Here is a 25174-nt window from a genome sequence, read left to right as displayed (position 1 = left end):
TGTGATCATCCTAACACATCCTGAAAGAGTACCTAAAAGCTAACACTTGTTATTATAAAAACTCATACAATTTAGAAGGGATTTCCTCACACGGTAAAGGGCTCCTGTGAAAAAGCTACAGCTAATACCATACTTAACAGTAAAATTTTGACCACATTTCCTCTAATTTGAGGAACAAAGCAAAGATGCCCAGTCTCCCCACTTATTTTCAACATGACTAGTTTTAGCACCATTAACATAAAACAAAAAGTTACAAAGCATAACAATGTGGAAGAAAGTAAAATCTCTTCAGGTTGATATAATGGTTTCCATAGAAATCATAGGAAACAGACCAACTACTGTAACTAGTAAGTTTAGCTAGATCTCAGTATACAAAGATACTATATAAAAGACAATTCTATTTTTATACACTAGCAGCAAAGATAGTATAAAATATGAAGAAAAATAGGAATAAGTAATGAAAAAATAGTTGGCAACCAAACATATGTAAAAATATTAAATACCGCCAATCACTAGGGACATAAAAATTAATATCTTAATGAGATAGCAATGCAGATCTAGTAGAATGCTTAAAACTGAAGAACATGGCAATACCAAGTACTTGATGAGGTAGTTCAGCAAGTGGAAGTCTCATACATTACTAGAGGAGGAGGCTAAAACCTGGGGTTGCAGCCACTTTGGAAAGCAATTTGTGGTTTTATATAATGAATGAGTATATTAGTGTATGTTGCTGAAAGGGAATACTATTTGACAGTGAGAAAAGAATAAAATAATGATACATGCAACATGTCTGACTCTCAAGTGATGGAAGCTAGAGTCAAGAAGCTGCAGAGAATATGATTCCATTTACATGGTATCAGTGAAAGGCAGACTACAGAGACATTAAAACATCAGTTCTTACCAGTGGCAGGAAATGGAAGAAGTCCACTACACAGAAGCAGGAGAGAATTCAGAAATGGCACTAGGTGTGATGACAGTGTTGTCTACTCTGGTGACAAATTGTTTTATAGCTTGATTTGTGTGGTGACTTCTACAACTAAGTATGCTCATCAGAATACAACAGGCCACTAAAAAGGGTAAACTTCCTATATGAAATTGTACCTCAAAATAGCCCAAAACAAAGAATAGGGTTTTTTTTTACAGTATCACTGAAGTCAATAATAATATGAAAATTTAAAAGTCCACTTAAAAAGGCTCTCAAAAAATTCTCAAATTAACTTAATTATTAAAGTATACACACATGAAAGCTGGATGACCATCTGTGAGCCCACTAAAGAGGAAAAAGTATAGCTAATGTCATATGCCAGGAAACCCCTCCTGCTACAAGGTTTTGTGATCCACAAGTTCTCTCCTCCACACAGTGCTCTTTGTTAATGCAGACCAATTCTAAGAGAAATAAAATTTCCTTTTCAAAGGGACTGACATTTTGAAATAGAAATCCCTCCAGATGTATTATTCTTTTTGAGTACTGTTATGGTTTGTGTCTAGTTTTTCCCTTCAAAGCCTCATGCAGTCATGGGGTGCACATCTAGAGTTTGTGATTAACTCAGGATCCACTGGGATTATGGGTGTGAGTGCTGCTGGGATTATGAGTGTGAATACTACACCTAGCCTGAGGTGCATAGCCTGAATGCAAAATAAGGGCTACAGACTTGTTCTTGTTGTCATTGTTGCTGTTACTCCTCATTTTAGCTCTTGCTTTCTGCTGCTGCCATGAACTGCTACTCTGCCATGTGCCATGCTGCTTTGGAGCCAGCGAAGTATGGACTGAGACCTCCAGTAACTGTGAACTAAATAAACCTTTTTTTCCCTAATTTTGAGTGTTAGGTATTTTCCTAGCAATGAGAGAAGAGTAACTGAAACAAGTATGTACTGTATACTCCAAAATAATGATCAGAGGCAAGGAATACTTTATTTGTCTGTTTTGAGACAGGGTCTTGCTATGTAATTCAGGCTGGCCTTGAACTCGCTATGTAGTCAACATATCCTGCCTGGAACCCAAAGCAATCCTCTTGCCTCTGCCTTCTGAGCTCTCACATTAGAGCAGTATACCACCATGTCCTGAAAGGAGTGTTCTAGTAGGGCAAGTTTGTGATATTCAACAGAAACACTAAAGCCATTAATACACTTCTTCATTTAGAAGTCAACATAATATTGGAAGAAATTCAGAAAAGTCAGATAAAAATTTCACAAAGATATATCAGTATATAATGGCAGCTTGAAATCTTACTAAATGTTTCTTTGAACACCCTTTGGTGTTTGCTAGAGATTTCTTCAGTTTTATCTTTCTTCAACACAGATTAGATCTCAGCCCTTGATCTCTATGCATCTAGCTGCCAGATGTGGCTCCCACCATACTCAATGTTCATTTAAGTTTTGGGTGTATTCCTGTGAAGTGAATTCATTTCTCCACATTGGAAAGAAAAGCAATGGTGCATGTAGAGCACTGGTGACTGCAACACTGCATCCATCCATCCATCCATCCATCCACCCACCCACCCATTCCTCCATGTGTATTCGGGACTAAAACTATTTGAATGAAACAAGTAGCACAGTAACAATACAGTTATGTAACAATTCATATTGTGTTTAGAGCAGTGCCAGGAAGTTTATCCATAATAACTGGATTGATCTTCAATACCCAGTGAGGCATTTTATAGAAGATGATACCAAGGACTAGAGAGATTTCTTTAAAGTCAAACAAAGGTTTAATGGTGCCAACCAAATATGCCTCCAGGCAGTCAGACTCAAAAGGACTATTGAAGACAGATAAAGCTGGAGAAGCCCCAGAGACCAGATCAGGCGGGGCTGGACACTTCACATTATGACAATTGGATTTCATTTTAATTGTAATAAGATATTAAAGGTTTTTTTTAAAGCCACAGCTTTCATAAATCTATTTGTGCTTGTCAAGATTGAGTGCCTTAAAGAGCATTATCCTAGGTCAGGACTATCCTAGGCCCACTGGGCAGGGTTCCTCCTGCAGGCACTTAAGAGAATCAATTTATCTTTACCAGGTTCAATAGTCCCTTTTCTCCTTTTTCACAGCTAGTAGCATAACATTTTCTGCCCTCTGTGATTCTTCTTTCCACCCTCATAGAAGAATCTTGGTGCCAACATCTGAGTTGTATACTCCAGAAAAATCTTCCACTGGCAAGATCCTCACCATAACTGCATCCACCACATAAGGCAAATGGTCCCAGGTTCTATGCAGGACTGTTATTCAGCCCACAAATCCTTCAAGTGCATGCTGACGTATTTAGGTGGATGGAAAGACAGAGGAATACCAAAGGAAGTTGTGTTATGAAATAATTAGAACATAAAGTGCCTCAGCCTCAATACTGAGGACATTCTCTACTTTTTACAGTTTAGGCAAATGGTTTGATTTCAGGTAAAACCCATAGCTGAACAGAGGTAGCCTCAGTAAGTAACAGAGTGATTGGTCTCTGATCTGAGTTCTCAGTTCTGCCTACCAGAAAGCCATGATCCCTCAGCCTCAGCCTTCTTTCATATATCAGTCTTCCTGGAAACATTTGCACTTTAAAATAGGCCAGAAAAGAAAATAATGCCTCTATAAAAATATGAGTGAATGATTATAGCATTTTAGCCCCATTAGGCAAGATATTTGAGGTAATGTTTATATAAGTCAGATAAAACATAATTATGACCTACTTTTACTATTCTGCAATTTGAGAGTTGTAGTGGTTATCTCCTCTTCCTTTTTTCTCCCCCACTTTTTCTTTGTAAATGACAGAAAGTAATTTGTTGAGAAGAACAAGTTGCTTCATGGGTGTATTTCTTTCTTTGAGACAACAAAAAGTACCTGTTTGAAGAAAAAGTCATTCACTACTTTTGTTCTCATAAAAGTTTAATAGAAGCCAACTAAAGTTTAAGATCTCCCAGAGGACAAATAAAGATATTTCTCAGCAAATTTAGAATCGCAATTTTCATTGGTGCTGGGGGATTTTACACACACATGCAATTTTATTTTACATTTAAAAGAGGTAAGTAAATAGAGGAATCAATTTTAGCTGCTCTGAAATTTCATACTGGGTCATTAATTTTAAAAGATGGGACTTCAATAATAGTTAAAAGAACAGAGACCCAAGGGTAAAGATGAGAATAATCACCTTCAAAATTCTGAATTATCAGCAGCCTCAGATCAGAACCAAGAGGAGTTTAAACTCCACTGCCTCTTTTTTGTTTAAATATAGGCTCATATACAATTCCCTACTACACCAACAGAAAAACCTTTTCTTTCCTTCTAAGCATCAGAATCCACTCCATGCTTTGAATGGTAAGAAAGATTGTAACAGACCCAAATTAGATAAAATAAAAATCTGTCCTCCAATTTGCATCTCAGATTCAAGATGAAAGATACATCTCACAATCTCTGTAACAGACACAGAGATAGAAACATCACAAAGTAAAAAAAAAAAAAAAAAAAAAAAAAAAAGATACAAATAATAGGTGAAAGTACACTAGAGCTAGAGAGGTCTCCCAATAGGAAATGACACTCAGACTTAATCTGAAATAACCACGAGGTTCTCAAAAGGAATTTCTTACCTACCACCACCACCAAATCAGGTGTTCAGTCCAAGATAAACACTTATTAATGTATCTCTTTTGAAATAACTATCAAAGTTTTAGGGTTAAGGTTTTACCTTTTGGGGCAATATAAATACAGGGAACATCACATAAGTGTGCTATTAATATTCTCTAAGCCTCAGTTAACTCACCTATAAAAACAGGTTTATAGGGGTACAATATGATGATTTATAGGAAATAACTGACAGTCCTAAGTACATAACAGGCTCTCTTTGGATTGATGCAGAGTATCATTTTATATTATAATAAAATTTAACTATTCAACTTTTGTTACTGTTATGTATTGTAGTTTGTTAACTTTATCTGTTTTGTTTTGTCTTTTTCTTTTAGAGAAAAGAACTGGTCACTGAGTAAAGAACTGAAAAATGTTAAGCTACTGAGATACTTTCCTGAATTAAGACATGCTTTTAATCTTAGGTATAGTAAAATCACATACTGACTTTACACTAGGATTTTTTTAATAAGCACCTATGATTTTATTTAAATCTTGCCAGGCCATCTTTTGAGTGTTATTTTTTAAATGATAATGGAGTATAATTTCTGTTTTACTGAAATATAATTCATATATTATCAAATACACCTATGTACACTGTGTAACCCAGTGGTTTTTGGTATATTCAGTGAGTTGGCAGCCATCAGCATAAATGACACAGAACACTGTCCTTTCCCAGAGAAGCCTCATACCCATTAGCAGTCACTTCTCACATTGTCAGCTCTTCCCATGGTCCCCACTCTGTTAACCCACAGTCTCAGGAAACTAATTTTTTTCTATCTCAACTATAGATTTACTTGTTCTGGACATTTTATCCAAGTGGAATCATGGAATGTGTGGTCTTTTGTGACTAACTTGGTCTTATTTTCAAGGATAATCCATATTGTAGCACAAGCCAGTACTTCCTTTGTATGGCTTAGCGATGTTGCACTGTATGTATGTATGTATGTATGTATGTATGTATTTATGTATGTAAAATATTTTTTATCCCTTCATTAGTTCATACATATGTGAGTTGGTCCTACTTCTTGCCCATTCCAAATAATCCTGCTGTGAACATCATTTACATGCAAAATTATATGTGGGCTGTATTTTCAATACTTTTGGGTAGGTATTTGCATAGGAATGGAATTGCTGGTCATATGAGGACTGTATGCTTATCTTTTTGGGAAACTGCTGGACTCTTTTCTCAAGCAGCTGCACCACTGTATAATCCCAGCAACAGCACGGAGGGGCTCCGCTTCTCCAGATGCTCACCAGCACATGCTAGTTTCTGTGCCTATGCTCCAGTTTCTCATTGTGCATCTTCCCTATATTTCTCTGGTGACTAACAATGCTAAGTAGTTGTTCTGAAAATTGATTGTTAGTGTGTCTCCTTTGGAAATATGCTTGTTCAAATAGTTTACCTATTTTTAATCTAGGTTTCTTTTAATTGTCCAGTTATAACAGGTTTTGTTGTTCTGTTTTGTTTTTCATTCTAAATACAAGACCCTTATCGGATACATATTTGGAAATATTTTTCCTTTTTTTTCTATTTATGTATTTGGTATAGGGTCTCATTATGCAGCTCAGACATAGTGATCATCCTGTTTTCAGCCTCCTCAGTGCTGGGATTATGGTGTGCACCACCATGCCAGTACTGGGTTGCAGCTCAGCGTGCCCCAGGGGCAGTACTAGCGTAGCATGCAGGACCCCAGGGATCAAACCCTGGTCCCTACTCTTGCCAAAGCAGGCACTTAGTCTGCTGAGCTATCTCACTGGCTCTACATTTTTCCTATTCTTTGAGTTGTCCATTTACTTTATTGTTAGCCTTTTAAACTTTTTGATTTTGGTGAAACCTTATGTTTTTTCTTCTGTTGCTTGTATTTTATTTTCAAAAAAAAATGCTTAATCCAAGGTTAAAAGATTTATGCCTATGTTTTCTTCTAGAAATTTTTATAGCTTCATCTCTTTCAAATCTTTTAACCCTCCCAGAGTTAGTTTTCATATGTCATGAGGTAGAGTTTCAGTAATTTTTCTTTATGTGTATATGCACCATTTGTTGAAAGACTAATTTTTCCCCAATTGGTACCTTTGTCAAAAATTTAATGTACCATAAGTGTGAGATTGTATGTTGATCAGTATGTCTCAATATTTTAAGATAATATATTCCTATATTTCTATCGTACATAACATTTATATCTCTAGAAGCACAAGAAAAAACATAAAAGAAACCTTAATCCTGTTGCAGTAGAAGGAACTACTAATCCCAAATCTTCAGTTTCCTGAAGTAACATATACCCTCACCCTTATCATAGGTGGAGTCTGCTTTGGACCTAGGACGAATGACAATGGGCTTGACCATGTCACTTACTGTGAAGATGTCCTTGAATGTGTCATGAGCAGATGATTAAAATGTGCCTGTGCAGTTAGCTTTTCTTTCTTTTTACTGTCATCATGAAAGAAGTATGCTCTGGGTAGTCCCTGGTTCTAAATGATTGGCAGGGACTTGAAAGAAACCTGAGCCCACTCTGTGAGCTGGAGACCAAACCCAAGATAGATCAAATCCAATCAAAAGTCAGAAATGTGGGTGAAAAGTAAATGCCTGTGACTGTTTACCACAGACATGCTGGTGTTTGTATGTTTTGTAGCAAAAGCTAACATATTTACCACTTTGAGATAACCAGTCAGTCTTATCATCTGACCAAGAAGGAGCTTTTGAGAAAGAAAACTGTGTGTATACCCTCTTGTTTTCACATACTATTTTTCTACAGTATCCTGTGGTACTAAGAGCTTTCAATAAACACTCCTTTTAAGGTCCATGTATTTCACCCTTAACAAGTTATATGTATCTCTTACTCATCTTCATGTTACTTTTACAAGTAAGGTACAATGAATTTCATCTTCTCTTAGTGTACATTTCACATTATCTGCATAGAACAGATTCCTAGAAGAACCTTTTAAAAGCTCATTTAACACAAGCATGAGAGCTATCCACTGAATCTTTATTTCTATGTCACTACTATTAGGATTTTCACCTATGCTAGTTCGACAAAACACATTATTTTGCTTCTTAAGGGATCCACACAAATTTGATTTTATTTTTGAGATACTGTTTTTGTGAATTCTTCCAGCATGTTGCACTGCACATGTTGTTGGATATTTACATTTTATTCTAAACAGCAAAACTGGTGCCATAAAAATTACAAGTGCCTGCCTCTTGTGCTTTCTTTGGGTTCATACACAAGCATGGAGGAAAAAATATAAGTGCATGGTTCATGGGGCCTTGAAGGGTGGGGCATTATTGGTAAACAATCATATGGCCAAGAAAGTTAGTAATTTTCTATAATCCTTCAGAGTGCCTGGCATAGTACACAACTGTATTAAGTGAGTGTGTGCATGTATGTGGAGAGAGAGAGAGGGAGAGGGAGAGGGAGAGAGAGAGAGAGAGAGAGAGAGAGAGAGAGAGAGAGAGAGAGAACATGAAAGCACACTTTCAAGCTGAAATCTCCTCTTGTAATAGTAAGCCTATTTAAAATTCTTTGATGACAAGTATTCTACAACTAAAACTAAACATACAATATAAGCCAGATGGTGGACACTGTGTCTAAACTTTTGTGGGTGCCTCTTAGCAAAGAAATGTTCCTTATTTTATTTTCCTTTTCCCCAAGAAAAATCATATTTTTCAGGTCATCAAACAATGATTGATCTGTTTCCATTTTGACAACTGCTGAAATGGTTACCTTGGGAACATCAAGAATATACACTGACTACCCAGAAAGCCATGCTCCAGAGCTGTGTGGAGTTTTCTTTGTTAGGCTCATTTTTTTTTTCATCATGTTTTACACAGAAACTTTGGGCTAACCTTGGCAACTAGCCCCATCAGTCCGTGGGAAGGACCTCAAATGGCCCCTCTACTAGCAAAAGATTCATACTTTTGTTTGCTTTGGAATAAGGAATCCGATATCATACATCCCTGGGAATGAGCCTGAAACTCTCCTTTCAATGCAGTTATTAATATCTGGCTCAGATAATGCATAAAATACCATTCTTACCTATTCTTTCATGACCACACTTTGTTTTTCCAAAAACCTCCCACCTCTGCAAGTCACTTACCTGGAAATTCCCTAGAATGATACTAGCCAAAATGGAGCAAAGTATAGGAAAATCCAAGTAGGTCTGCATAAACTCCAGTATGGCGAGGACACCTACGTGCTGCTGCAGGGTTTGGGAGATGACAGAGGGCAAAGGTCAAGAGTGCACCACATACCAACACTGCCAATGGCAGTTTGTGACAGTGAATCCATTCATGCTATGGACTTTCACAATTTAGCACACTGAGAACATCTGTGCATAGACACATACACACACACACACACATGCACACACACATACACACACACACACACACACACACACACACACACACAGAACCTTAGCCCTTCAGAGCCCTTCTAATGCTTGAGAATTACCCCTCATGTTCAGAATGGAGGGAAAAGCATATTCCTGAGGGTCCATATCTTGTCAAACCTAACACGTAATGTTAGATAGGTGATGGAGAACTCTTTCTAACAAGGCATGTTAAGAAGTAGACATACAGTTCTTTAGAGCAGCCATAGAAGATTTTATTACCTTGTTGCCATAAGCAAAACTGAATTTCTACCTCTAAAGTAAACCAACCACTTATGAAAGAGGGGGAAAATGCAGAAGAGCCAGTTATCAGTTCCCATCTTCACAAGAGAGGGCCTGTCTTTTGACAGAAGTCTGTCATTAGGACCTCTAGTAAGGCTGGCCCTATAGTTGCTGTCTTCTTACAAATCTTCCTCATTATTTGCTTAGAGAAGTCACATTGTCATTCAACTGCAGAAGAAACTGCCTGTAATGTTGAAAGAGCAAAGAACCTCCTCAAAGTCAGAAAGCAAACCAAGAGATAAGGCTCGTTTGTGTTGCCCAGCTGCTGCCTCTGAACACGCACAGCCGCTGCTCTTCTCAGTAAATGGGAATCAAATGCTTGACTCTTTGCTGGGTGAGTGATAAATGACACTTTCCTGTGACTCAGGCTATAGTTGTGTCCTGGGGAGGGTAGGAAAAGTGAGACTAATGACTTACGAATAGGAAGCAAACTTTAAAATGTAGAAAAAAGAAGAACAAAATCCCTTAGTAGAAGAGACATAACTAACTGTTAGTAGAAGAGACATAACTAATAACGATCCTACCAAATTTGTGTTAGGCAGATCGCTGAGCAGAGGTTATGGATGTAGTTTTGCATTTCTTTCTTTTCTTGATCAAGTAATAGATGTACAAACCTATACCAAAGTGAGTTATACTAAAAGGATGCCTATAGTTTAATTAATGTTTTAAAAAATAAGACATTTATTTTTCTACTGCTCCAGATACTTTATAGAATTACAATGAGAATGTAGTCTGTCAAAATTTCCTAGAAAATATGTGAGTTTAGAAAATAGGGTGTAAGATATATTCATGAGCAAGTTTCAGAGTTAATGTTACAAGTTACAAATGAAGAAACAAGCACAAAAAGGAAAGCATGGCATTATATATAACTGAAGGCATTCTGCTTTTGTTTCTACGGGGGGTTTTTGAATTTCCAAAACTTTTATCTACTGAAAAGTCTCATTTACTTTAAGGCTCACCAATTCAATTAGTTAACCAAATCAAGAAAAATATATTTCCATGTATACAGAAAAATAGGTGAACTAGGATGAAAAACAAACAAAACGACAAAGAAAACAGAGGAAAGCAAAATCGCAATTTTATCAGTCTATGAGCCTTAAGCTCAAATACATGAAAAGATACTGTGCTTTTGTAACTATACTAACATATTTGATACCAATTTAATATGAAGTATAAGAGTAGATGATTTCTAGTTCATCTGAATATATCATATTTCATAGCTAGAAAAATAATCTATGTAGCTATTTGTGAAAAATTTGCACTTTGAAGTGCTAAAAAAGTTGTGGCGATGAAATCACCTCATTTGTTCACATTGCTTGAAGCATTGAGTGAGAACATTTTCAGCACAGGACCAGAGAGACCAGGATTAACACATGCGCTTCATCCTGCCCCCCTCCTGTGCACACTGTGCCTTATCAGGGTTGTGTGCTGATGTGCCTCAGCTCTACACCAGGCCAGAGAAACTGAGCATCTACCTGCGCTGCACGTCATTGTTTGCTGGATGTGGGGCTGCAGCTGTGGGCACAAACGTGATCTGCAGGCCATTCACCAACAGCAATGTCCACCGCTGGGGAACCTGCGTGCTCAGTGAATGACTGGCGGCAAGATGCTTAACTGTCGCAACGTCCGTAGCTAACTTCTTTATTCAGTGTTCACATAGAGCGGCAGCACTATCTACACTTGGACTAACAGAGTATTTTATGTGTCTTGCCACACTTTGATCCTATGTACTACAATATCTTAGAACTACTTCAGAAAAATTAACCAGAAGTCCAGTGGTGGTAAAGAAAATTGCATAAGTAGTTCTTATTACTCATTTGTATTCTTTAGCATATGCCTGGGGTTTTTTTTTTTTGGGGGGGGTTAATGCAGTATACCTTGTTAAGCATGTCATTTGGCTGATATATTCATTCTTTTCCCCTCAAGAAATAGGCATTATTGCTGATTACACCATACAGGAGAAAAAGGAAGTAAACACTTTAAAGAGACTGATAGAGCATGACTGCTCTTAGTAGCTTTTCATTTTCTAGCATGAGGTTGAACTTGGAATTAGATGTCACCACAGCTAACTCTAAAAATAGTGCTGCAAATACAACTTTGCTTATAAAATGAATGCCCTAAGCTGAAAAATAAGTTGGAAAAAGGGCAAAATTTTCTAAGTCTGAACTTCAGAAGAATTTGACTGATTCTCAAGAACACTGGGGAAATCCATTGCCGATGGTGAAAACGTTACTTCTTTGACTTTCTAGAAACGTCTGTGCGAGAGAGATTATGTTCCTGTCTTTTCTTAAATTTCAGACCCTCACACCCGCAATAGGCTGGATTCTCAGAGGGTATTTGAAGAATTTTAGATCGGCTCTATATGATACCACAGGAGTAATCGTTCCTGATCGCTTTTAAAGACTGAACTTTGTTCCTGACTACCTGTAGGTGGGCGATCTATGTTTGCTTAATTTAAATTTGTCTTCACAATTTAATGGTTTGTTGTCAGATTTTGATAGCTATGAAATTGAATATATTGTCATTTTGAGATTGTGTATATATTATATGTATAATGTGTATATGTAACATAAGGACACTATATTAGCTATATCAGCTGTATTCTTTTACAGTAAAATATGGCCCTGTTGACATCTATATAATAGTGTATCTTTGGATTAAAGAAATAGCTCCAACAGATGTGTTTTTTTCTCCGAACAAGGTTGACTGCTGTGTAGGGACACCTTTTAAGGGAGTCACAGGTGAGGAGTACTTTCAAAGAATAATACAGAGATCAAAATCCTAGAAAATGAGTCAAGCGCTGAAGCTCCGCTGACACTCTGTAATTCTCAGCTCTATGTCAAATTTGTTTTTAAAAATTCCATTATTCTTGATACTACTTACTAAGTATCTTGTGTTAATAAGACAACTAATATTGTTATAGATGTACTATTTGAATAGAAAATATCAATGAAATATTAAAGTGTTTCATTATTTTTGGCAAAACTTTAAAATTTTTTGAATGATTAAATATAAAAAGTTCTATATTCAGCAGCTATAAAATCAGAATATATCGTAAATTACCGGGGAAAGTGTTTACTTGTATAAAATATTCAATATCTTCCCTGAGATATTCATTGGGTTTTTATTTACTTCTACAATTGAATTGTGAAAGATAAAGAAATACTTTTTACTTTTGCAAGTACAATTCTACCATACTTCCTTCTTTGCCCTTCAGTAAAAGTCACTAGAAAGTATTAATTTTGCATTTTTTTGTGACCTAAAATTTTTATTAATGAAAATTAGTGTTGTTAAAGCATAGTCAATTTTATTTCAGGAAATGCTGACATTTTAAGGTATCGCTTTCATAATTTGAAGAGGAACTATCTTTGTTTCTATTAAGGGGATTTTATCTTTGTTTCCTAGGTGTGGGTATTACCAATGTTTCCTCTTAATTAATTAAAATTTACACTTGTTAACATTGGCAGTAATTAGAGCATTTCTTTGTGAGTTTAACATTTCTATTTTTTGAGGCAAGAACATTTTATTCTATCTTACTAATACAGTGTGTAATACAAAATGCTTGCATTCCTTGTGTGGAGCTGGTACGTGTACAGGGCATGGCCCACTTCCTTGTGTTTTGTCCCCTCCTTCTCTCTCCTCTCTCCCCACCTTGTGATCCCCTTTCCATCTGAGAGAAATCCACGTCTCTACTTCCTATTATCTCTGCTGAATTTGACTCTTTGTCTTTCATCTGGTTTCCCACATAAAAGAAACCACGAAAGTATTTAAATTAGTGCGTCTACTTTATTTCCTTTAACATTATGGTCTCAAGGTGCTTTCATTTCCCTACAAATGCTTCAAGCTTATCATGACTTATGACAAAAGCAGATTAGTGGTGAGAACATTTAAATCTCTTGGTATCCTGTGACCAACATCTATCTGCCTGTTTCTTCCCATCCTACCTCTAGTAACCCATAATTCTATCCTGTGATTCTTTGAGATTCCACATATAACTGAAATCATACAGTATCTGCCTTTCTGCATCCAATTTATTCCATTTAGTATAAGATCCTTCACTTTTATAATATTTTTGTAAGTAAAAATTTCCTTTTTAAAGGCAAGATAATATTTCATTGTGTTGTAAAATACTATCATATTTTTGTCCATCTATTTTGTTTTAAATTTTTATTTAATTAGTACATATTTGCAGTACATAATGATTACATTCATCTTAAGGGATTTGTACGTGTACATAACACATCGTAATTCTTTTTGGCTTTTTGTCTCCTGCCTCACCTGACCCCTCCCTCCAAACTGTGTCTCTCACCTCCTTTACAAAAGCTCTAAGTTTGGGGTCCCATTCTGTAATAACCAGCTGTTTACTCTTTGGCAAATTCTTTAACTCTTCAGACTCATTTCCTTCATGGATGGGAATAAACCTATGGTGAGCATTTCTTCCACAGATAATAAGCAGATATGACATGCACCGAGGTACAAGTGCGTACACGAGGGCAGGAAGAACTGCTGTACTCCACAGTGAGGGTGGCCCACAGCAGGTGGAAGTCATGTGTACTGTCCTTAAAGCAAAGCTACAGTAAAAACTAACTTGCAGCACTTGCAGAGAAAAACTCAAGATGTCTTCACTATAGTTAGCGGCAGGTGAACTTTGACTCCCCTCTCTGACATATCAAAGAATGAGATTTTCCCTTTTTCTCAATGAGTAGTCACATGTTCCCCCTACTGTCAATTCATTCTCACTGATCAAATAAGTTTTAAATATAAATATTGTTTTATTTTGTCTACATCTATAACTGTTTTTCTGTTCTTCTGTGACCTGTTTCGCTATAGCTTGCCACATATTCTGATTTTATAGCTGCTGAAAATAGTATTGTTTTTAAAAATGTAATCATTCAAAACATTTTGACTCAGTTTTATGAACTTTTTATATCTCATTGATATTTGCTATTCAGATAGTGCAGCTGTAACAATATCAATTGTCTATTGACAACAGAAGAAACTCAAGAGTACATATTATCAAGAATAACAATGTCTTGCAAGCAAATGTCACACAAAGCAGAGTATTAGTGTATTAATCTAACTGCATTACTTGACTTTATTTTCTATAAATCAGGCCCAATCACCACCCCTCATCAGATCTGTAACTCCCTTAAAAAATCAGTCTCTTCATTTTTTGGGTTTTTTTCTATTTTAGTATAGGGTCTACAGGGTCTCACTACATGGATCTGATTCTTAGTGATCCTCCTGTTTTCAGCCTCCCAAGCACTGGTATTACAGGTGCATGCCACCATGCATAGTCTCAGTTGCTTTTTCAGCGTGCCCGGAGGGTGGGGCTGGCATAGCACTCTGGGGCTTGAACCCTGGCTGCTGTGCTCTGCCTAAGCAGGCACTGTAGTCTGCTGTGCTATCTGGCCAGCCCAGCCCCAAAATCAGCCTCTTCTAAGTGCTGTATATGCCACATCGCTAACACAAATCTTCTTTACCTCACATTACAAATTGTTACAGATTTAAATTTCTTGTCAACTGTCTTTGTGTGTGTGTGCGTGCGTGCATGCATGTGCACATGTGCACGTGTGTTTGGGACAGAATGCACGGCCTTGTACATGCTAAACACACACTCTACCACCAACCTACAAGCTTAGCCCATGGCTCATATTTAAATACTCATTAATTCACATGGCAATGCTTTTGTCTTTAATTAAATGTGCCTAGAACACTTCAGATCTCCTGCTGAGCACCAATGGATCCTTTCCTGTTTGCTTTCTTTTGTTCCGACTGTGCACATTCAGTGGATTCCCCAGGAATGCCGATCTCACTTCCTAATGCTACACACTCAGTTCACCCTTCAGGAGTCTCTTTGCTCCTGCTGTGTCCCCCATGTGCCTCTCCTGGGACAGTTTGTAGCCAATTTACAGGTATCAATTTACATTTCACACCACCCCCCAGACTATAACTCTGCAATGGAAGAGTCCAGCATCTATGCATTCATAGTGGGTAAAAGATATCTCTTGACTGTTTAATAGCCAAATACAGACATCTTACGTCGGTTTGACTTAGAAATTAAAACAGGATGGATGGTTTGCATTTTCATCTCCTTTGTTTTCTAGAGGTTCTGAGCATCATGGTGCCTGCCTTCCTGATTCTTTTTGGGGCCTTTGAGACACTGCAAACAGACTTATTTCCTGACAAAAAGTGTAAGAGCTTTCTAGTAAAACATGATTCTTTTTTTTTTTTAAATAGTATATTACAAAAAGGGTAGGATAGTTTCTTCCTAAGGAAACATACAACTTGGAAAAAAATTAAAAGAACATCAGAAAACATTCAATATGCTATTTTTGAGAAAACATTGTTGGAACATATGTATGTAGCAGTAGGAAACCCAGTTTTAAGTGTACATATACAGGCGTTCGGTTTGGGAGCCATGTCTATATGTCCCGTCTCATGAGGGATTGGTTGGTAGACCTCACAACAAATAATTAGAAACTTGTAAGTTTAGCTCTGAAAATTATTGATGTAATGGTCTGATAGGATGACAGAAACTGTCATGCGGTCCTGAATTAGAAGGGTCTACTAGACTTTATGATAAAGGCAATATTCTATCAGTGCGCTGGCCAATGCATGTAGGAGCCACTGTCTATGTCACTATTGAGCACTTCAAATATGTGTAGTATAGCTGAGGTAATGAGCATTTGAGTTTATTAAAATGCATTTAAATTTAAAAGGCCACAGTATCCAGCAGCTAACATAATGTACAGTGCAGACCAAGCCATAAAATGTCTTTTGTGACAAGTGGGCTGCAGACTCATGGAAGGCCCTACAAGATTGATGGAAAATTCTCACAACTGAGTGAGTATACAGGTCATAATTGTATGCACAATACTGTACTAATTTTGCTTAAAAATTAAAAATCTGTAGAAATATACATAGAAAAATATAGCAAAAATATCATGTTATTATCAATGTTAAGACTGCAGGCAAATTTTATTTTCTTTTTCTGTTTACAATTTTTTATATTGACCAAATACTAATTTTGTAATGAAAAGTTTTATTTTGAAAGTAAAGAGTGGTGCATGAAGGGGGAAAAAGTCTTTTCATTACATAAAAGCCTACCTAAGCAATTACATTCACAAATACTTTTGACTGACTCACAAAAAATACACTTCACACCATGGACCATCAGACATAAACAAATATGTACTGTTACATTATGTAAGCAAGAGGTTGGTTGAGAAGCTCTTATTGTATCTGATGCACGTTGGTGTTTTCCATTCTATTTTTCTTTTTTATCAATACAAATGTAGTCACAACACAATATATTGTTATCACAGCATATTAATGAATAATTATCCTTATTTTGAAACCTATAGTTAAAAATAAAGATGTATATAACTAAAAATGTAACTATCCAGCAGAAAAGTATAACCACAAGGTACAAAAGGTAAAGCTATATTAATATGCTGAGCTGTAAAAGGCTCAAGTCAACAACTTCTGACAATTGCCAGTTCTGCTGATAACCCACAACTATTATGGACTATTGGATTATATTGAGATATTTTGCTGAATTCAAGTACCTACAGTATTTGAATTGGTGTCAGGTATGAAAAAGTCCTTTAACGACTTCTGCAAATACAGCTTCTCTAACAGCAATGGAACACCCATCTCTGACAAAACAAAACCAAAAAAAGGGATATAAATGAAAGACCATTTTGTAGTAAAAAAAAAATCTTTATATACAAAATAGGATAGATATACAGCTACTTTCTCTTAGTTCAGTGAGAAGAAAGATTTGTACTACTGTTGTTTAGACAAGAGATCATGTCTGCATCTTGTACTGTGAATAACTACTACAAAGACAACAATTGAGCATAGCACTAGTTAATTGCTAAAGACAGCAATATATTTATCATTGTAACGGTCCCACTAACTTGTTTTGAAACTGTCTTTTTGCTATTTCTTTCTCATTAAAATTAATAAAAATAAATAAATGAAAGGGGCTCCGTGGCGCAATGGATAGCGCATTGAACTTTTAGAGGGTGAAGGCATTCAAAAACAAGTAAATAAAAATAGAGATGTAATAAAATGTTTGTATTTCAATAACAACCATGTAAATATTATAGGTAAATACCTCAGCATGGTAAAAAAGGATAAAACAATCTTAAAGAAATTTCTTGTAAAAGTGTCTCAATATTCTGCACTCTAATAGACTAATAAAATAATATGCTACACAATTAAACACTTTTTAAAATTTTTGAGCGCTATGTACAGTCAAATGATATGATACTTATTCTTCTTTTTTAATCAACAGTTTTACTTCTCCCCCCCATGAATTTTACCATCCAAGTTACTGGTTTAGCTCAAGTTCTTTTACATTGGGAACCAAATCCTGATCAAGATCAGAAGAATATCAATCTGAAATATCATGTGAAAATAAATGCCTCACAAGAAGAGGACGTAAGTATTCTAGTAACAGTTGTTAATTAGTTGTCATTTTTTCATGTTTTCTTTAATAATTGAGATTTTAAATAAAAAGACAATTATTAGAGAGCTTAGCATCTTGGTGGAAGTAGCAATTACCTAGTGCTATGCTCATTGTTCGGCAATGAACAGCAGCATGTAATAGTCTGTCTTTTGGACATCTTCTTTATGAAAGAACATTTAGAAGCTTTTTCAGTACAGTGGATTAAGTACTGGTTTTATGTTTCTTCTAGAATGGAAAGAGGAACACAAGAGAGCAGCCTAGTAGAGTGGGCAGTGCGCAGATGCAGGGTCAGAGAGGCCAAGTGCAAGCCCAGCCCCTTCATTACGCCAGAAGGGACCACTCTCTCGACTTCTTGGAGACTCAGGTTTACTGTAGGTTCTGTCAAAGCACATGCCACATGGTAGGTGCTTAATCAAGACAAAGAGAAAGTGACCTGGATTAACTGTTGCACAGGAATGATAGAATTCTAGACTTTTCAACACAAAAAGCTCTGGAGAGGGACTGGCATTAGAAATGGGAATCAAAAAAAATTTCAGTCTTAATAACACTATTGCCTCTGTTTTTATAAGGAGAATGTCTTCATGTGTCATTGAAGAGTGATGTAATTATTACAATTATTTTAATTTCTTCTACCCAAACTACTATGTTATGGTGTTTTACTTATGTATAATTTGAAAAGTGAAAGTAAAGGAATATTTGATTAAAAATTCGTCTGTTAAGACTTTTTCCCCTTATGTATTTTGCCTTGTGGGTTTTTTATTTTTAGTATGAAACTAGGAACACCCAAAGCAAATGTGAAACCACCCTGCATCAAGGGTTTTCAGCAAGGGTGCGTACCATCCTGTGGCGTGACAGCTCCTTTCTAGCCAGCAGCTGGGTCTCTGCTGAACGTAAATCCCCACCAGGTAATAAAAGGCCTTTAAGTGTTCGTTTTTATATTTTAGACTTTTCAAAGCTGATAAGTAGTAACAATTTTCTTTAGTCAATCGCCAGCTCCTGTGGATACTCCTTAGTGCCATCTATACCCTGAACAAGGTTGTCCTCACTTGTTATTATGACCTATCCAATTCTGTCAGGCACATCTCTGCAAGAACTCTTGCTGTCTGTATTTTGGTCGTAGTAGAAGGCTGGTGCTTCTGATACTTAAAACTACTGGTCTAGTGATCTAGTGATACTGCTAGAAATACACACAAACATGCATGCACATTCACACACACAGAGGGAGGGAGAGAGGGGGAAGGGAAGGAAAGACTGAAGAAAGGAAGGAGGGAAGAGGGAAAGATTGGGAGGGGGGAGGGGACATGTGAGTATACCTAATAACAACTGTTTCTATTTACCTAACCCATGGGTATTTTTAAAATGATTCTCTTGTCCACATTACCAAATGAAAATATGCCCCTGTTTTAAATCAGCTTTCTGTTGTTCTCATAGATACCTAAGATAACCAATTTATAAAGTTCAATTGGCTCCTGTTCTCAGGGGCTCCATTCATGCTAAGTTGGCCCCACTGCTTTTAGGCTATGTTGTAAAGCAGTATATCACAGTGGAAGCCCAAAATTGGGGCCGGGGAGATGGCTCAGGGGCCAGGGACATGGCTTGGTAGAATAAGCGCTCCTCTGGCAAGCGCAAGGGCCTGAGTTCAATCCCCGGTTCCGCCAAAAATAAAATAAATAAATAAATAAATAAAAAAGGAAAATTCCTCACCTCATGGCCTAGTGGCAAAGAGAAAAGGAGGGCAGGGGTCCTACTAGCCCCTGGAGGTCCTACCTTCAAGGACCCTAACACTTCCCTCTAGATCCCAACTCTTAAAAGTTTCAACATTCTCCAGTAGTGCCATGGAATGGGAAACTAAAGCATTAATAAAAAGAGCTTACACTTTTTCACACCATAGCCACTCCTGAATTGTGCAGGACAGAGAACAATAAAGATCCTATTTGCTCATCATAACATCATTTTGACCATATACTTGGAAATTTGCAGTGGGCTTGATCTCAAGTAGAGGTTCATTCAAATAATTGGATGAAAACTGTGAGATAAGCTGATTTATAAATGCTAAAGTAAACTCGAGCATGGATCATCTGATTAATGTGTGGGGACATACACCTACAGTTGGCCCTCTGTCCCACAAATTCCATAGCTATATATTTAATTTACCATAGATTAAAAATTTCTAAAGCAAATCATCATTTCCATGCTGAGCATGAAGAGATTTTCTGTCATTATTCCTTACATAGCATTTATATTGCTTTAGGTATTATAAATAATATAGAGATGGTTTAAAATACGAGGAGAACATAGATTACATGCAAGATTACACTATGTCATCTGAGGGACTTGAGCATCAGTGGTTCATGGTATGAGGGAGGCACTCCTAAATCTACTCCTGAGGTTATGGAAGAATGACTGTATATAAATCTATATAGATTGTGTGTGTGTGTGTGTGTGTGTGTGTGTGTGTGTGTGTGTAAGACAGACAGACAGAGAGAGAGAGAGAGAGAGAGAGAGAGAGAGAGAGAGAGAGAGAGGCAGAGAGAGATGAGATTATTAAGGGCCGGGGAGATGGCTCAGTAGAATAAGCGTTTCTCTGGCAAGCGCAAGGGCCTGAGTTCAATCCCCGATTTCCAAAAAAGAAAAAAAAGAAAGAAAGAAAGAAGAAAATTGGTTTTAGCTAGTCTTCACCCTTTAACTTCTCTGTAGGTAACAGAAGGTTTTTTGCTGTACTTTCTCCTTCTTCCCCTTGAAAGAGGCTAAGTGATTCTTAAAAAAAATTCACAGCTACCTTCAACTACACTAAAATGTGCCCTTCCATCTTGCAAGGCTTCTACATTGGTGATGCCTTAGCCTGGGCTCACAATACATTTTGCCTTCTGTGAGCAACCACACGAGGGCCTGAATTTCCACAGTGCTCTGAAGAGCAGCAGCTAACCTGCTGCCAAGAGGAACTGAAATGCAAACAAGGCTTTCCACGTGTTCCACTTAATTTGGGAAAATCACAGATGAAACAAACATAAAGGAGCTTTATTTAAAATTTCAATATTTATTTATAGTCCTACTGCTGTATATAAGAGGGGATTTTAACATACTAATGTGCTTTGAGTCTCCAAAGTCATGGTGCTGCTTTGCAGTGTTACCAAACTCATTTCCTTCTAAACATCAATCTGTAATTCATGCAACACTTGGATACAAATCAATGAATCACACAATTCTGGGATGCAAAGGAGCACTTGAGACCTTCTTTGACAAATCTTCTAACTTACACTTGAAAGAAAAAAAAAAAAAGACCCCAAACTAGTAGGGCCAAGGTTTTACATTTTTGAGAAATGTGGTATTAGATTGCTGAGCTTGCTAGAAACTTGAGTTTGCAAATGACAGTGTAGGATACTTCTCATGACCTTTTGTATACGTTACTCATGAACACAACCCCCACAACTCCAACCAAAGAATAGTAGCTGGAAACCTCTTTGATCTCAGAACCTGGGGCTTTGTAATTCTACTTTCAAACCTCCAGCTGGCCCCTTGAAAATAGATTTCTATAAATAGGTGATTGTACTTGCTTTTTGGTGGTATATAAGATACTCACAATCACTTCAGTCTTGAAGTACAGCCCAGAAGTCATGAAGACAAAATTTTATTCTTATATTCAACCACCTAGGGTCTCCTGGAACCTCAATTGTGAATTTAACTTGCACCACAAACACTGCAGCAGGTAATTATACAAACTTAAAGTTATACCAAGTTTCTCTTCATTGCACCTGGCTTGCTGGAAAGGATGCCCCTGAGGACACACAGTATTTCCTCTATTATAGGTTAGTACCTCTTTTTACTTATGCAAATCGGTTGCTTCCTCTAGCCTTGTAAAACTCACGAATGCTACAATTTAGGTATGGCGCTTGGACTGAAGAATGTCGAGAATACAACAAAGATACCCTGAACAGGAACACTGCATGCTGGTTCCCAAGGACTTTTATCCATAGCAAAGCACGTGGCAGGCTTGCAGTGCATGTTAATGGCTCCAGCAAGCACGCTACAATCAAGCCCTTTGACCAGCTGTTTGATATACAAGCCATTGGTAAGACAGGCTCTTACAAAGCCAAAATAACTGAATCACAGAACTTCAGCCCTGGATAGAGAATGACTACTATTCTGATGCTCATAGCCATCCGACCTATGCTGGAAAATCACTGCAGCAGGAATTCTCAAATTCAAAACTACTGGCATTTCTGGCCAGATAATTCATGTCACAGGAATATCCTAGATATTACAGGATATCTACATCATTCCTGTTACTGCTGTGAGATACCAGTGAGGTATAACCCCTGTCAACCCTCACTGGTGGCCAAAATACCCCTCAGTCATTGACAAATTTCCCTTAAAGGAGAAATTTTCCCCTAGTTCAGAAAGACTACCAGGAAAAGTAAACTATTCTGAGGGCCCATTCCAGCTCTTATCAGCTCTAAGCCATTCCAAATGGCTTTGTGAATTTTCTTCCATGGGTCCTGTGATGGGGCTCTTTCCCCACAGGATGGTCGCTCAGTGGTTCAAAGGTGACCAAGGTTCCCATGCTGAGGCCTTCCCTGAGATAACTGTGCACCCCTATCCACTCCCCAGGCCTTGTTTTTACCACCTCACCATCCTGGGCCAGTTCTAGATATTCTCAAGATGCAAGGCACCCCTTGGCACCTAGTTTTCAGCACTGATGATATTAAGTTAAGGTTTCATCTATGCAGTTCTCAAAATGGAAGATGCTTTCCATCCTCCTAGAGAGTTTTATTAATGAAATCATCAGGAGCCTGTCACACAGCATTTTTGAACATGGGTATCCAAAACTTCGGTGTTGGGAGAGTTATTACCATGGGATACAGAGCCAGACGGCTTAGACTTAGGTCCTGCCTTTTCTACTGACCAACCGAGTGACCTTAGACAAGCTCACTATTCCTTAGTGCTTGGTCTTATAGAAAAAAACAAGGAAAATGAATACTTTCCATGAGGTTTTTGTGAGAGCTAAGTGTTATTAAAGTTTTAAAAATAGTTCCTGGCATAAAAGTTCAATAAATATAGGCTGGATATGATTGTACATACTTGTAGTTCCAGCACTCAGAAGGCTGAGGTAGGAGGATCACCATGAGTTAGAGGCCAGCCTGGGCTACATAGTGAGTTCAAGTCAGTCTGGACTACATAGTACTCACTCATACTATCTTGTCTCAAAAGACAAAACAAAATACAACAACAACAACACACACATACAAGAGAAACTAAATGCACTGAACAATTAAAAGAGGTAAGTTGGCTTGCGACACAATGACAGTAAATGGAGTATAACTTTTGTTAAAGAATCATAGCTCTTATGAAAGAGGCTGCTCAGTTCTCTTCAATGATGTATTTTTGTCGGGCTGGCCAGATAGCTCAGTGGACTAAAGCACCTACTTAGGCAGAGAACAGTGGCTGGGTTCAATTCCTGGCATGCTGTGCCGGCCCTGCCCCCACGGAGTGCTGAGACAAGGGTTGAGTCTGGGCGTGGTGGCGAGCACCTGTACTCCCAGTGCTTGGGAGGCTGAAAACAAGAGACTCACTATGAGTCTGACCTATGTAGTGAGACCCTGTAGACCCTAAATACAAAAAACCAAAAACAAACAAAAACCTGCTACTATTACTACTACTAATGTATTTTTGTAGATGACCTGAAAATGTTACTTTCTTGAAAACTAGGCAATATAACATGCTGCATGAGACCTGGAAACCAATAATACACAAAGGGATAGACCTCCTATGGGCTAATTTATTTTATCATTATTGAGGTCCTAGGATTACTAAAAAAAAGTAAGTAAATCTTTGCTAAGAAATTTATTCTTAGGAAATGGCTGGACCTGAAGCCAGTAGATCCCATTATTAGATTGGTTTTGTGATTAATTGTGAGATCTAAATCTAAACCTAAATACATTCATCTAGAAATAACTTGCACTTACCTTACATAGACATGAGACAATCCAACCTCAGGGGAAAGAATTTTATAGTAAGTAAAGACACTTTGTTTAGTCTATTTGTTTATTCAGAAGAAAACTAAAGCTTCCTGTTCTGTCTTCCAAACAAAGCAAACACAGAAATCCAGAAAGGGGAAGCGACTTTTGCAGGCAAGGCTTGTCTGGTTGCTTTAGAGCACGTTCTTTCCCTGGTCAAGTTTATCTTGAGCTTGGTCTAGGTCAGAAAGTTCAAGTGACATTGGCGTGACTCTTGCAATAAGCTGAGATAGGGGGCTACGGAGATAGCGAGTGATCAAGGGCCTGCCCGGCAAGCTAAGGGCCTGGCTGAGCTCCAGCATTGCATGCCGTGCCAGCACCACACCGAGCCAGCCACCTAAACTGGGCATGGTGGAGCACATCTGCAATCGCAGCGCGGGGGAAGCTGAAACAGGAGGATCACTGAGTCTGAGTGCATAATGAGACCTATACCAAATAAACAAATAACCTGACAGGGGAAGTAATTCTATCTAGAATAAAAATCTTTTAGTTTATAAAAGTGCTGTCTCTCTTCAGCACTACAAAATAAGACTCTTGTGGTTGGCCACCAAGCTCCTATGACTTGAAGATCAGATGAGCATGACTTGATGGCCAACCATGGGAGGACCATATCTTAGAGAAATGCTAAAGAAGTGTGAGCGGATTGGAATTATCAGCCCTGACCACTGGCTCTAAAGAAATGTCAGTGACCTCTCATTCTTTAACCTAGATCAACCAAATCCTCCAATGAATGTCACAGCAGAGACTGAAGGATCTCACCTTTCCATTCAATGGGAGAAACCAGTTTCTGCCTTTCCAAGCCATTGCTTTGAGTATGAAGTGAAAATATACAACACGAATGGTTATTATCAGGTAATTCCTCATATCATTTCAATGTTCACTTATATTAATTTTAGAAGCATTGAAAAATTATATCCAGCAACTTCTATGTTTATAATTTTAAACTAATAATGTCAAAATTAGGGGCTGGGGAGATAGCTCAGTGATTTAAACAACTGCTTGGAAAGTGTAAGGTCCTGAGTTTGATCCCTGATACCAAAAAAAAAAAGAATGGCACTAACGATGTTAAAATTAACTTATAGCTACTTCAGGTATAAATCAAATCTTACAGATCTTTGGTTTTGAAAGGAGATACTTTTGGTTGAAAATAATACAGACAATCAGATTAAAAAGTTTTGGAACTATTTTGGATTAAAAGGTAAAATGGTATAGCTGCTCTGGGAAATTGAGGTGGTTCTGAGAGAGAGAAAGGGAGAGAGAGAGAGAGAGAGAGAGAGAGAGAGAGAGAGAGAGAGAGAGAGAGAGAGAGAGAGAGAGAGAGACAGACAGAGAGACAGAGAGAGAGAGAAAAAAAAGAGAGAGAGAGATTTTGAAACGAATTCTTAGATAAGTTACAATATGGTTGCTATG

At 37.5% G+C, this 25174-nt stretch overlaps 1 protein-coding gene across 1 annotated transcript in view; it reads left to right on the top strand.

The window, feature by feature from the left end:
* Positions 1-15392: 15392 nt before the first annotated feature.
* The window catches only part of Il5ra (interleukin 5 receptor subunit alpha), a 30320-nt gene continuing 20538 nt past the window's right edge, over positions 15393-25174 (top strand). The window contains exons 1-6 of the mRNA XM_004629548.1: positions 15393-15465; positions 17577-17722; positions 18517-18655; positions 21403-21556; positions 21632-21819; positions 24474-24616. Coding sequence (XP_004629605.1) covers positions 15393-15465; positions 17577-17722; positions 18517-18655; positions 21403-21556; positions 21632-21819; positions 24474-24616 — 843 coding nt within the window. The remainder of the gene's footprint in view (positions 15466-17576; positions 17723-18516; positions 18656-21402; positions 21557-21631; positions 21820-24473; positions 24617-25174) is intronic.

Source organism: Octodon degus, unplaced genomic scaffold, assembly GCF_000260255.1.
Source record: "Octodon degus isolate 3935 unplaced genomic scaffold, OctDeg1.0 scaffold00030, whole genome shotgun sequence".
Lineage (NCBI taxonomy): Eukaryota > Metazoa > Chordata > Mammalia > Rodentia > Octodontidae > Octodon > Octodon degus.
Note: the sequence above shows the minus strand (reverse complement) of the source record. Positions and strands in the feature narration are given on the sequence as shown.